Source organism: Camelus dromedarius, chromosome 14 (genome assembly GCF_036321535.1).
Source record: "Camelus dromedarius isolate mCamDro1 chromosome 14, mCamDro1.pat, whole genome shotgun sequence".
NCBI lineage: Eukaryota > Metazoa > Chordata > Mammalia > Artiodactyla > Camelidae > Camelus > Camelus dromedarius.
Genome location: NC_087449.1, coordinates 27,107,661 through 27,122,429, shown reverse-complemented (window position 1 = coordinate 27,122,429; position 14,769 = coordinate 27,107,661). Strand labels below are relative to the sequence as shown.

At 38.0% G+C, this 14,769-nt stretch overlaps 1 protein-coding gene across 1 annotated transcript in view; it reads right to left on the bottom strand.

Moving 5' to 3' along the window:
- LOC105096274 (cytochrome P450 2J2) overlaps positions 1-10,499 on the bottom strand; it is a 31,006-nt gene extending 20,507 nt beyond the window's left edge. The window contains exon 1 of the mRNA XM_031465240.2: positions 10,230-10,499. Within this exon, the coding sequence (XP_031321100.1) occupies positions 10,230-10,439 (210 nt within the window). The 5' untranslated portion in view covers positions 10,440-10,499. The remainder of the gene's footprint in view (positions 1-10,229) is intronic.
- Positions 10,500-14,769: the final 4,270 nt, after the last annotated feature.

Sequence of the window (14,769 nt, the reverse complement as noted above, 5' to 3'; positions counted from 1 at the left end):
CCACTATGGCTTGGATGGCTGTCAATGGTCATTAATCAGAGTCTATCCTGACTTGCTAATTCAAAGGACAATTCTAGGTAGACCCTGTCCCTGCCTCCTGTGTGCCGGGCTATGTCCAGCTGTGTCCAGCTGCAGACCATAGTACCAAACAGAGGGCTCACTTCTTCCAAGTGTCTGTGACCCCTCCTCCCCAAATGCCATCCCCCATGCTCTCCCATGTCACCCAAGGTACCCTGGATCCCATCAACCTATTGGAGCAAATATCATGGATTTTGTCTCATTCCACCGCCCTGCTCCCATATTAAAGACCATCCTGAACTGAATCCTTCCATTGTCCTTTTGGCCCAGAGTTTTCCACCAATGTTTGTTCATCACTAGCAAAATATGTATTGTCTTGATAGACAGGGCAGAGCCAAGGTTCCATCTCAAGTTGGTGCCTCTAGGTACATGTCTTTTTTCTAAGAAATGGCGGGAATTGGAATCAAGATTTTTTTTTTTACTTCATCTTCACGAATGGCTGGGTAAAATTCTAGGGATTTATGAAAAGGATTTCTTGATGAATTTATAATGTATAATAAAGATGTTTTGGAAACTGCTGAAAATGTCAGGTTAAGCTAAATGACTCCTGACTGACAATGTGTACAACCTGGAATTTCAGCTTCTTCTTGGAAGGGACTTGACCTTCAATTAATGTTTCCTGAAATGAACTTCCTCAGAGTTCCATCTCTGCTGTCTGCCCATGCATATTTCTAGTCCAACAGAACTAGATCAAATACTTTTAGGGTGTGCTCACCGTGCATTGAAGACAGCGATGTCTGGCAATTCTTAAGTGGATCCTGCCAGTCAGGTGCCAATTGCTTTACATGGAGGTAAATATAAGACCCATAATCATCTGGGAAAACTTTAAAGGTAGAGAATACTTCTCAATGTACAACAAAAAAGAAGTCATTAGAAAAGAGAGAGTGTGAGGGAAAAAAGGAAGTTAAAAATAACATGCTTCAGGAAGCTAAAATATGCTAAAATGAGAAATGAAAATAGAAAAAGGAAGAGAAATGTATTAACATACATGCTATAAAGGGCAAACAAAAGTAAGAGGAGACAGGAAGCTTAATATGAAAGATACAAATTCCAAATTTTGGCTTTCACACCTAAATAATAAAGTAGAAGAAATAAATGTTTAGAATTAAAAAAAAATTATACATGATGAATTAGTGAGATAAGAAATTGAAACAAGATATAAAGTTGCATAAGATTAGAGTGAATCTAAGCTCTTAAATTCAAAAATCAACATAACAAAGACATAACAAAAGAAAAAGAAATAAAGGAAGATAGTACAAATTTGTTCTCCCACTAGCAGTAGGTAAGGGAGTCCGTTGCTCGGAACACTCACCACTGCTGAACAGTGTGTGTATGTGAGTGTGAGTGTGTGTGTGTGTGTGTGGTTTGGACTGGGCACATGGAGGGCTAAGATTCTGTCTCTCATTCACTAATTTTGTATTTGAAAATGTTGTCCCAATGTGTCTGTATTGTTTTTATAGTTAAAAAGTATTTCTATCCAATAAAGCAAAAAAGAAAACCTAAAGACCTACAGAATAAGGCTTCATAACAGTGGTTCTTACCCTCTTTGAATCACAGAATCCTTCGAAAATCGAGTGTATGTCAGGGACCTGCTCTTCAGGACAAACCTATACACATGAACACGGTTCCGCACACATGAACTTTCAGGTGTTTACCAGTCCCCTGGGGCCCATGAACTCCTGATCTCACAAGTAATTCTTGGGGTTACATAAGTTATAAGGACAAAGACATGAACCCGAGATGACACTATGACCTTAGAGTTTAGTGGGGTGAGACAGTGAATGTGAGAATGACGGTGAGGGGGGCAGAGAAACAGAGAGAGAGAGAATGGAAGAGTGTGAGTGTGTGTCATGAGCATACACAAATGAGCAGGTTTCTGAGACTGGTCTGTGGAAATCAAATTCAAGTTCAGTCCAACAGGTTTTTATGAACTGCTTCAGAGTTGTCAAGTACCTTCTGACAGTGCTAGGGTATAAATGGGGACAATACACGGGTCCATACCCTGTGGTGTTTTCCTGAAGTGTCAAAGTCTCTTGAAATAGGCTGACAGCAGGAAAAACTAACACTTAGCAGTAGATGATATATATTAAAATGCTGGAGAGGGGACATAAAGCTACTGAGAGAAGAGATAAATTTCCACTCCTGACATGGGAGAAAACCTCTTAATAGGAGATGGGAATTGGACCAGATCCTAAATGAAGGTCAGGGTGCCAGCAAAAGGACGTGTAGTGTGAAGGCAAAGACTTTAGGCTGTGGGAAAAGCATAGACAAATACAAAGAAAGGAAAATGTGGGTGTCCAGGAACAAGTGACCATCCTGTCTGCCTGGAGTGTAGGGTTCATTAAAGAGCGCTAAGCCTGTGGTCGGTTAAGGCCAGGTGCTTGGGATACAGTTCCTGAAGCTTAGATGCTCACAGTCTAATAGAACATATAGATGGGTCATCAGTTCTTATTATTACCATTCTGTACGATAAATTACTTGATGGGAGACACTTAGGAAGCTCATAAGGGAACCAGAGGCTAGGATCAGTTCCTGGAAAAGGTATCTGTTATTTGTGTAGGGAGATGGAAGTCAAGGCTGGCAGGGAAATGTAAGCTAGACTGAGGATGTCTTAATGTCAAGTGATATACTTTAGATCTTGTTTTGTTTGCAATTAGAAAATTGAATATAAGAGATAATATGAGTGCTGAAGAGCTTGGAGTTTGAAGTCATACGAATACATTTGCAACCAGCTTCTGCTTGTTACTTTCTATGTGATTTTTGTTCAAGTTATTTAACTTTCCTCTGTCTCAGCCTCCAAATCTATAAAATGAGGAATATTACTAGTTCCCATCTTTAGGATGATGGTGATAAGTAAGCATAATACTAATATTAATTAAAAAATTAATTATTGTTATTGTTATACCAGGGGTGTATTTTAGCAAAAGGACTCAGGTAAGATATGGACAAAGGAATAGAGGGGAAGTGGCCAGAGTGTGGACTGATGGAGCCCATGCAGCAATCAGACAAGACAAGTGATGCCTCCTGTGCAACCAACAACTAGTTTTATGGAGTTTGTTACTATAAACTTTTGAAGAAAGGGGGAGAGTAGAAGATATAGAAACAAGCTACAGCTATGTTCTAGGCAACCTGGCAGTAAACTGATAAACAACTGAATTATTTGATTCTTACAATAACCCTATAAAGAACACTCAGTAGTCAGAAAAAGAAGCACAGGGATTTAGCTCATAGCTAGTGGGTATAAATTTGGGCTCTTTCTAACTCGCTCTGCATGTCTCATTCTTAAATGAAAGGATGAAGATATTCTCTCTTCTGAGTGGTGGAGCTCCCTAAGTACTAGCTGGCCACATGGCTTCCCAGTGAAAGACTACATTTCCCAACTTCTCTGAGTGGGGCCAATGGGACATGAGCAGTGGCGATGAGTGCATCTACAGGGCCTTGTCCTTAGATGAAGGTGCTTCTCACCACCTGCCCCTTTCCCCCTTCAAGAAAGTGCAACTCATACATGATGATTTTTCAAGAGGAGAACAACAAGATAGAGAGAACTGGGGTTTCTGGCCAACCTTGTGCTATAAAGCAGACTTCCTATCCTGGACTTCCTGTCTACATCTGAACTCACTTTTCTTCCTTTCTTCCTTTCTTTCTTTCTCTTTCTTTCCTTCTCTCCTTCTTTCCTTCTCTCCTTCTCTCTTTCTCTCTTCCTTCCTTCCTTCCTTCCTTTTCTAGTATAGCCAGTTTACAATGTGTCCATTTTCTGTATACAGCATAATGTTTCCATCATATATATACATACCTATATTTCTTTTCATATTCTTTTTCCTTATAGGTTACTACAAGATATTGAATATAGTACCTTGTGCTATGTGATATAAAATTGCTGTTTATCTATTTTATATATAGTAGTTAGAATCTGCAAATCTGGAACTCCCAATTTATCCCTTCCCAACCCTTTCCACCCCTGGTAACCATGTTTGTTTTCTATGTCTATGACTCTGTTTAGGTTTTATAAATAAGTTCATTTGTGTCTTTTTTCTTAAGATTCCATGTATAAATGAGATCATATGGAACTATTTCTCTTTTTGGCTTACTTCACTCAGAATGATGTTCTCAGGGTCCATCCATGTTGCTGCAAATGGCATTATTTTATTCTCTTTTATGTCCAAGTAGCATTGCATTGTGTGTGTATACATATACACACATGTATGCATATATATATATACATCTATACATGTATACATACACTAAAGCTTCTTTATTCAGTCATCTATTGATGGTCATTTAGGTTATTTCTGTGTCTTGGTTATTGTAAATAGTGCTTCTATGAACATTGGGATGCATGTATCTTTTGGAATTAGAGTTCTCTCCAGATATATGCCCAGAAGTGGGATTGCTGGATCATATGGTAGGTCTACTTTTAGTTTTTTGGGGAATCTCCATATTGTGCCTTCAATACCAGAGATGCACCAGCGATTGTGCCCCTCCAGAGAAAGGTGAGAACACATCTATGTCTAAACCATGGCCCTCTGCTTGTTAGATCGTGCGACACAAGTGTTACCGAGCAATGCCCTTTGGGCTAGTGGAGATGGCTGCTACGGCTGGGCTGTATTGCACCCCTCCCCATCATGCACACCAGCAGTCATGCTTTATAGGATTCAGGCTGCTCTGAACACACTCCCAGCCTCAGCCCAAACAATACTCCAGCTACCTGAGTCTGCTGCTGGGCAGTCAGCCACAGTCCTCTCCAGGGGTTCATCCTCTGAAGCCTTTGCTCTAGCACCCAGTCCTGGCCTGTTCTTGCTGGCTCCTGTTTTGGGCTAGGGATGGCTCAAACCCTCTGTGACAGTTTCTCTCTGTTCTGTCTACCATGTGGCTTCTGCTTTCTCTTGCAACCCTCTGAAGTTCCTTTTCTGTCCCAGCTGACATCCCCACTGGAGATGAGGCTTCTCAGGTGAGGACATTTTTCCTCCTTTACCTCTCCTTACCCAGGGAACAGGTCTGACACCAATTTCCACTTTCTTTTTTTTTTTTCTTCCTACTCTGTTTTGTGAGAATTTTGCTAATATTTCCAGTTGTCAGAGATATTCTGCCAAGGTGCAATAGGTATTCTGTGAGAGTTGTTTTGTATGCAGATGTAGTTTTTGCTGTATTCTTGGGAGAAGGTGAGCTGTGCGTCCTTCCACCCTGCCATCTTGGCAATGCCCTCAGAACTCACTTGTGATGGGGAAATAAATTTCAATCTTTTAAATCCAATGTATTTTGGGATTTAAAAAAAAGTAGTTCAGTGTATACCTTCACTAACATATTTCCACTTTATCTGCATTTTCACACTTTAGTTCAATAAGATTTTCTCTTATTTATATGATCCTATAGTAAGCCATATAGATAAAGCAGAGAAAGTTTAGAAAACGCAGGGGGAAAAATGAAAGAGTCCCATCATGACATACCAACAGGACAATTTCTTCACTGCCCTCTCACTGTGTTTTAGCTCAGATCACTCTCCCCATTTAAAAATCTCCTGTCCCCTTTGCTCCAAGTAGCCACTTGCCTATCATCCCTTTCAAATTCACCCAAATTTATTTCAACATTACATAAGAGATTATTCCAGGGTTTTCCATTCACAGTGATCCCACCAGATGTTGTCTCATTTGGTTACAAAAGGTTTGTACCACACATTTCGTCATACACTGTCTTACACTGTTCCTGTCATATAATAAGCAATTCATAAATGTTTCTTTGAATAATTGAACCCCTGAATAAATCAATTATCCTCTATCATGAAAAGTCAGGTCACATAAGTAGAGAAAATGTATACGAGTCAAATAGCTCTGGGCTGAAGTCCTTGTTTGGTCATTATCTATATTCAATAACTTGGACAAATCACTTGACAGTTTTCAGTCAGTTTCCTCCATGATAAAACAGAAACATCATCAGAAGATTTATAATTTGTGTATCTTCTGTAAAGATTAAATGAAAAGGAACACATATCTGTACACAAGACCTAGCATATAGGTCATACTTAATGTTTCCAAATTGCTAGAAAGTAATTTTAATTACAACTAAATCATACCATTTAACTCCATTTGTTGAACTCCATTTTGCATTAAAAGCAAAAATATTAAAAATGCAAGATTATATAAAATAAAAATTTAACAGTTCTGATGAAAAATCTTTGGGCCACAGATAAGACCCTAGTCTTAGTTTCAACCCTGGCTAGTTTTATGACTTTAGGCAGATAATTTATCCTTTCTAGTCATATCTATGGCACAGTGGTAAAAACAAGGGCACAGATTGGGTTTCTTATTTCAGACAAGAGTGAGTCAAAGCATCCAATTTTACTCATCCTACTCATCTAAGAATTCTAATAAAATCCTGTCCTTTGTACCAAAGATCCAGAAAAACTATGGCCCACCAGGACTAAACCTTTTACTCTTCCTGTTCTGGAGGCAAATAGTATGAAAAAGATGTGACCCTCCTTCAGCTTATTGGGGAGGGGGTGTAGCAGTTGATAATAAAGGTGGAAATTTGTCTTCACTCAAAGTCAGCAACAAAAAGGTAATGCCTCTCCCCTGCTGACTCTGAGCTGTATTGTGAATATCACCTCTGAACTGCAGTAGAGAGACTCCATGGAAGACTCAGGGGGCAAAATTCTGTTTTCCACCACTGTAGAGAAACAAGGAGGTACCCATTCCCCATGGAGAAGTTATGGGTACATTTCTGACTTCCATTCCCCATGCAGCAAGGAACAGGCTATCCTACTCAGAGGGGCTCCAGTCTTTTGTCCCCATCCTCATTCTCTCTAGCCTGCACTGATGAGAATATGGGCTGGAGTCCTGTAGGGGTGGGTAACGTGTAAGTAAAGTAGACCAGTATAGCACTGCAGAGGCTCTCTAACCTAAATTGATACTTGAACCACAATACACAAGAGTGAGCACTCTGAACATAAGCAGGTTGATTATTTGCTAAAATGAAAATTCACACAAATTCCATAGTCATATAACAAAATACCCAAAATATCCAGACTATAATCTAAAATTACTCATGTTACAAAGAACCCAGGAAATCTCAACTTGAATGAGTTGAAGACAACACTGAGAAGACAGAGATGTTGAGATTATAGGATAAAGATTTTAATGTGGCTATTATAAGTTTGCTTCAATAAACAATTGTACTCTCAAAATTTTTAAAAATAGAAAATTTTAACAAAGAAATATAAAACATACATAAGAACCAAAGAAAAATTTCAGAAATAAAAAAACAAAATAAGCTAAACAAAAAACTCAATAGAACAACTAAATGGCAGAGTGATGACAGAAGAATCAGTGAAACTGAAGACATCAGTAGAAAGTATCCAATTTGAAAAACTCAGAGAAAATAGACTGCAAAACAAACAAACAAACAAAACAAACAAACGCTGAGCTTCAGGGACTGAGGTAGGAATGAGAAAAGATCTGTAACTTGTGCCTTCAGTACTCAAGGGTACATAAACAAAATTGTAAAAAGGTGGACTTGAAAAAATATTTAAAGAAATAGTAGCTGAAAAATTCTCAAACAGAAATGGTAGCAGAAAAACCTACAGATCTATGAAGCTGTGAGTGAACCCAATAAATCCAAAGAATTCAACACCAAGACGTATCATAATCAAATCTATAAAAGCTAAAAGCAACGAAAACTTCATGAACACATGCAGAGGAAAACAACTAATTTCTCATGGAGAAAACAGTTCAAACTACAGCAGATTTCTCATCAGAAACTAGGGTGGCCAGAAAGAAGTAGCACAATATTTTCAAGATTATAAGAAACTGTCAACCTAGAATTCTATATCCAATGAAAATGTACCCCAGAAATGAAGGTGAAATAAAGACATTCTTGGATAAAGGAAGCTAAGAGAATTTTTTTGCCAGCAGACCACTTCTAAAAGAATGGCTTAAGAAAGTTTTTCAGTTAAGAAATAAAGAGCAACAGAAAGCACAAATAAATGGGTAAATACACTAGAATATTCTTCTCTTCTTGAATTAAAAAAAATGTGTTTGACAGTTAAATGCAAAATTATAATACTGTCTGATATAGATCTCAATATATGTACAGATAATATTTAAGGCAGTTAATGTATTATAAAGCAGGGAAGGTAAAAGGACCTAAGTTTAAGTTATCTATATTCTTCCTGAAGTGGTAAAGTGTTCATTTTTAGTTCAATAAGCTGTGTATGCATAGCATGTAATCTTTACATGAAGCACTTAAAACACATTACAAAGAGATATTCTTTAAAAAGTCTATAGATAAAACAGAATTCTTATAACATGTTCAAGAGACCAACAGGAAGACAGCAAAAAGAGAGGAATAATATACAAAGTAAAAAAAAATATAAAATAAAAGTTAAATAGCACAATTAAGTGTTAATGTATCAATAATTACATTAAATATGAATAATCTAAATTTACCAATTAAAAGACAGAGATTGGCAGAATAAGAAAGAAATGACCCACCTATATTCTATGGATAAGAAACTCATTTTAAATATAACCATATAAGTCAAGGTTAAAAGTGAAAGAATGGAGAAGCATATACTATGGAAATCCTAATCAGAAGAGAGCTGGTGTGTCTATACTATATCAGAGGAGGTGAAGTTCAGGCAAAGGAAATTACCAGAGATAAAAGGGGACATTAAATAATAATTAAAGAGCCAATTCACCAAGATAGCACAACAATGTGTATGCACTACATAAAATACATAAAAGAAATGCCAAATACATAAAAGAAAAGCTCTAGAATTGAATAAAAACAAAATGAAACTAAGTATATCTGGAGACTTCAACATGTCTCTCCTAGTCACTGAATCAGTAGCTAAGAAGTCAACAAAGGTACTGAAGAACAAAATAACGCAGTTGTCTAATTATATCTAGTTGACATATAGTATACAACACTCCACCTAACAACAGCAGAAAACATTTTTTCAAGTAGGAATGGTGCTGTATCATGGGTCATAAAACTGGGCTTTGCATATTAAAAATATTGAAATCATAAAAAATATGTCCTCTGACAACAATGGACTCAAACTGGAAATCATTAACAGAAAGAAAACAGGACAATCTCCCAATACTTGGAAATTAAACAGCACATTTCTTAAAAAAGGGGACAGGTTTAGAAGTATAGCTTTATAATTCTGTGACTGATCCTGACACTTCATGGTGCCAACTGGATGTCTCCCAGAACGTGATAACACCTTCTCCAATTGAACTTGAGCATACATTATAGTCTCGTGTTTTAATTTCTCCAAGGACTTTCTAGGCAAAGGGGAACTAATATTTGTTGGGCACGTACTATTAGCTGTATTGCTATTGACCATTCACTGTTTTATTTAATGTTCACAGCTACCTGTCACAGTGTTGTCTCTCAGCAAGGTACCAGTGCTGAAGGCAGGGAAGCAGCTGAAGAATCCTGGGAAAGTGTGGACGTTGGAGAGAATTATAAGGGATTCAGAGCAGCCACAGTTTCGAAGCCCTGATGGGACTTGATTATAAAGACGTGGAAAGAGGCTACAAGCAGGGTTCCAAGTGGCTCCCTGGGGAGTCTGAACTTGAGGGGCAGCTGAGAAGTAGGGAGAAAATCTAAGCAGAGGGATGACATTTTAAATGATTACTTTAGTGAGTGGATTGCAGAGCGAGGAGGATGAAGGTGAGGGGCTCAGTCCTTGCGGGGATGGGAGTAATTTAGTTGAAAGCTGGTGAGGATTTGGGTAGTAGAATCGCCATTTTACACATGAGAAATGCAGCCTCCAAGAGGGAAAATAGAGCATTTTCCTCCCCCTCACACCCCAAGGATAATAATATTAAAAAGACACGGTGATCATATTACAAATAGGATGTACCAAGAGTGTGTAACATGACACACAATTAAATGACTTAAAGAACGTTTTGTCTGGCACACTTAAATAGTAAACAGTTTACATATATTTCACCCCTCAAAAGCGCAGGTGGAATCATGCCAGGTGACAGTGAGGAAACGAGGCTCAAAGCGGGGTGTACCGGGGGTTACTTTTAGCGCCAGCGCCTCCCCCACCCTCACGCCCCATCCTCCCGCCCTTGGTACCCGGGCTGGCCCTTGTCCTGCAGGTCAGGGTCAGGACGCGCCCCGGCACCTTCGCCCGCTCCTACCCGCTGAAGCGACAGGGGCACATTCTCAAAGTCCAGATGTAAGAGGTGTCCTACGAAGGGCAGGCGCAGGGGCCCAGGCGGGTAGTTCTTCGGGCGCCGTTTTCTGAGGAAATCAGTAAAGAAAAGAAAGGCTATGGCACCCAGCAGAAGAGTGCGGAGACTGAGCACCCCCCAGAGGGTCGCCGCCAGGGAGCCCAAGCACCCGAGCATGGCTGTGATATCTGCTCTCTCTTCTGAGTTCGGGTCCAATGACTGTCCCCGCGACGCTCGGACTCTGAGTTCCCCGCCCCGCCCCTAACCCCTAGCCCCGCCCCTAACCCCTAGCCCCGCCCCTAGCCCTGTCCTGACTCCGCCCGGATCCCAGCCACGCCACGCCCTTCCTGCCTCTCGCTGCCTAGCTCCTACTCTGACGCACCTGGCTTCCAGTGGCCGCCTGTTTTGCCTGGCCTGTCCAGGAACTTTCTCCGGGCTCCTGCAGCCCCACCCTCACCCCTGCCAGATCCTCTCCTTCCCTCTGCCCCAACCAAGCCTGCCCGCCACCCACCACATGGCAGGGACTGGATTCTTGGGAGAACACGCAAGGGATTTGGAAAAGGCCAGGCTAGGAGCCTTTTTATTTGCATTTAGAAAGCCTATCTCTCTGTGAGAACATGGGCCTCTAGGGATTATGGTTTCATTGCATCTCTGAGAGCACTGCAGACCTTTGAGCTCCATGTTTTTCAAGGACCCTCTCACCCAGTGATTGGAACCAAGCCTGGTGAACTTTAATCAGGAAAAGAGCAGCACCTGACATTTCTTGGGCACTTACTATAGACCAGGCATTGTTTCAGCCTCTTTATGTAAATTGCTTAATTCTGACAAAATTTTGCAGATGCTTTCTTCCTTCCATCTTTCAGTAGCTGAAACTGACAGAGGATAGGTACCAAATAAGTGGTAAGGAAATGAAGCCACTGATCTGCAACACATCTAAAGGACTCTCTGTATTTGTAACTGTTCTGAAGATTAAGAAGCATTACCTCAAAGCTCCTAGCCCTGAGGCTAGTCCTTAATAGGTGCTTAATGGGCTTTGAAGCTGGATGTCTTCATCCTTCTCCTTTTTGGTTTGCTTAGTGAGTCTTTCTCTGAAGCCCCAAGACAGTATAGGACCCCAAGTTCCAACCTCCCATGCCACCTTTGTGTGCCTACCTGTGTCTCACCATATGTGAGATGCTCAAAACATGAAACATAGTTCTGGGATAGTATAGCACACACTCAGGTGCTCAACATCTATAGACAGGATGCTGAAAATCTTTCTCTTTTAAAGAAATAAAGCAGCATTGCTGTCTCTTTTCTATTTCCCAATGTTTAGAGGGAGATACTAGTCAGAGCTTAGTTTTCATCCTTCCAGTCCACATTTTCCTGTTTCTTTACAGTTTTTATACATTTATGCAATTTTCCCTAATATTTATATAATTACTATTTGAAAAAGAATTATCCTACAACTGATTTTTTTTCTCAGTATTATGTGTTTGAGATCTATTTGGATTGATACATGTGGCTTTAGTTCATTCACTGTAACAGCTATGATATATTTTGTCACTACCCCACAATTTTTTTGGCCGGTGTAAAATTGACATATAACTTTATATTAGTCTCAGACATACAACACAATGATTCATCCGAGCAAAGTAATCACAGAAAACATCTAGTTAACAATCAATACTATACATACTTACAAATATTTTTTCTTGTGATCTATGCTTTTAAAATCTACTCTCTTAGCAACTTTCAATTATGCAATAAGCTGTTATTAACTATAGTCTCCATACTGTACGTTATATCCCCATTACTTATTTATTTTATAACTGGAAGTTTTCACTTTGACCCCCTTCACCATCTGGCCCAACCCCTACCTTCCGCCTCTGGCAAACACCACCAATCTGTTCTCTGACTCTACGAGTTCCATTCTGAAATGACATTTTCAACCTTTAAAGCTTATTATGATCAGTGTGACTTTCTTCGGTTGAATAATGTCCTCTTCTTTTCCATTAAGTTAAAATACAAATCAGCATAGGTATTTTGTTCCTAATATTTTAAAATGTAATGTGACTTTAAAAAGTATTTTGTAAAAGGTTGTATGTTTATTGCGCCTAAACCACAGGTTCAGGTTACTGACTTTAACTTATGCTCTAATAAAAGTGAACAACACAAAATTAACAACACCCTCAGTTATAACCATAATGCGATGAGTACTGGCATTGGTGCTCACTGTCACTTTGTACTTTATACTTTGAACTTTATGTTCTCTACCTCCTACGAACCAATCCTGAAACCTTTGAGTTGCTTCAGAAAAAAAATAAAGGGAAAGAAGAAAGGAGGAAAAAGGAAAAATCTTGATATTTTGTATATAATTTTGTTGATCAAATCACACAATGAAAACACGTAAAGCGACTATGAAGAATATCAATATCATGGTGAAAAGTTATCAGATTAGTCCCTTCATTGATCCTTATGCCACACAAATTCCTGACTAAATTGTTAATAAGTTATTTGTTAATTGTGATTTCAACAGTCAACTGACTTTTTTCAGCATTGATTGAAAACTTGTGTGAAACCTGTCTATCCAGAGATGTTACACTGTATAAATATTAAGAAATACTTTAGCTAGATTATCTGTTGGTATTAAGTTATACGTCAGGTATTTGAATTAAATTTGAGATTAAAAGTAAAGCATATTTTCTAAGTAACAATGATGATTTGTTAATTAGAAAATTTCTTACTTTGAAACTTTAAGTTTCTATTAGTTGTCTTACATCTTCCTACACCACATGAATATGTTGTCTGACAATGAAAAGTCATAAATGCTTTCTGAATGCTTTTAAGGATTTATTTTAAAAACCGATGTTCTGTTTTATTCTTACCAAGATATAACTTGGTCCATTATATCTTTTCTGTTTGTCTAGGATTTTTTTTCTCATTATCTGGAAGTCAAAGGGATTCTCATAATAACTATAAATAAACTTAATCTAAATGTGTTACCAAATATCCTTGGGTATGCTATTTGTATATCTTTAATGCCCTGAAAATCTGAAGTGTAATCTAAACTGACATGTTTCAGAGTATTCAAGAAGAAAGATAAAACAGTCCTGCTTTTTATACCAGTATTTTATACTTTATAAAGATTTTGGTGAGGAGTCACAGTACATACTATAAGCATTGACAAAACTCTGAAAATTCCTTTCTATAAAATATAAAATCCACAATATTTAAAGAGTCAGTCATGGAGGATCAGTGTTTAGCACTGGATATTTTATGTTCTGTGTTTATATTATAATATTCAGATTGCAAGTACAGTTGACCCTTGAATAACAACATAGGTTTGAATTGTTTAGGGTCCACCTACACACAGATTTTTTTTCAATAACAAATACTACTGTGCTACACGGTCTTCCATTGGTTGAATATATGGATGGTTGAATTTATGGATGCAGAATTGTGTAACATTTTAATGTTTGTCAAAATGATTTCCTAAAAGGAATCCTAAGTTTCTAAGTTTTGCTTAAGTGAAGGAGAAGTAAAGATTTTCTCAAAAAAAAAAAAAAAAAGAGGGAATCTATTGTTACTAGACCTGCCTTACAGAAATGTTAAAAAAGAATTCTTCAGAAAGAAGGAAAAAGATATAGGCCAGAATTCAGACCTACGTGAAGAAAAGAAGAACATTAGATTAAAAAAAAAAAGTAAATTAAATATTTTTTCTTTCTCTTAATTGATCTTACAGATGACAGTTGGATCAAAAAATAGTAACAATGTCTTCAGAGACTACAGTTTACGAACAAGTGATATGAATGATGTAGTGTTGTAAGGGACAGAAGGAGGGAAGTAGGAAAACTCTGTTATAAGGTACTTGCGCTACTGATGAGGCAGTGTGGAGTTACTTGAAAGTGGCTTTGGGTCACTTGAAATGTACACTGTGAACTCTGGGGCAACCACTTGACAAGTTTAGAAAAAGAAATATAGTCAATATGATAAGACAGTGGCATGACAAATATATAAAAATGATAAATATATAAATATTTGATATATATTTGATATATATATATTATGATAAGACAAATATATAAAAATGACAAATATATAAAAAATTCAAAAGGGAAGACAGGAAAAGAGTTAAAGACAAAACAAACAAACAAACAAAAAAACCCCACAAGGCAAGAGCAGTGAATAACCGTCCCTAGAGACCGTCACTCTAAGTGAAGTAAGCCAGAAAGAGAAAGAAAAATACCATGTGAGATCGCTTATATGTGCAATCTAAAAAGAGAGAAAAAAGAGGATGCTAATGAACTCGTCTACAAAACAGAAACAGACTTGCAGACATAGTAAATAATATTACAGTTACCAGGGAAAGGGAGTGGGAGGAGATACATTTGGGAGTTTGAGATTTACAAATGTTAGCCACTATATATAAAAATAGATTTAAAAAATTTCTTTGTATAGCACAGAGAACAATGTTCAATATCTTGTAATAATCTTTAATGGAAAAATATATGAAAATGAATATATG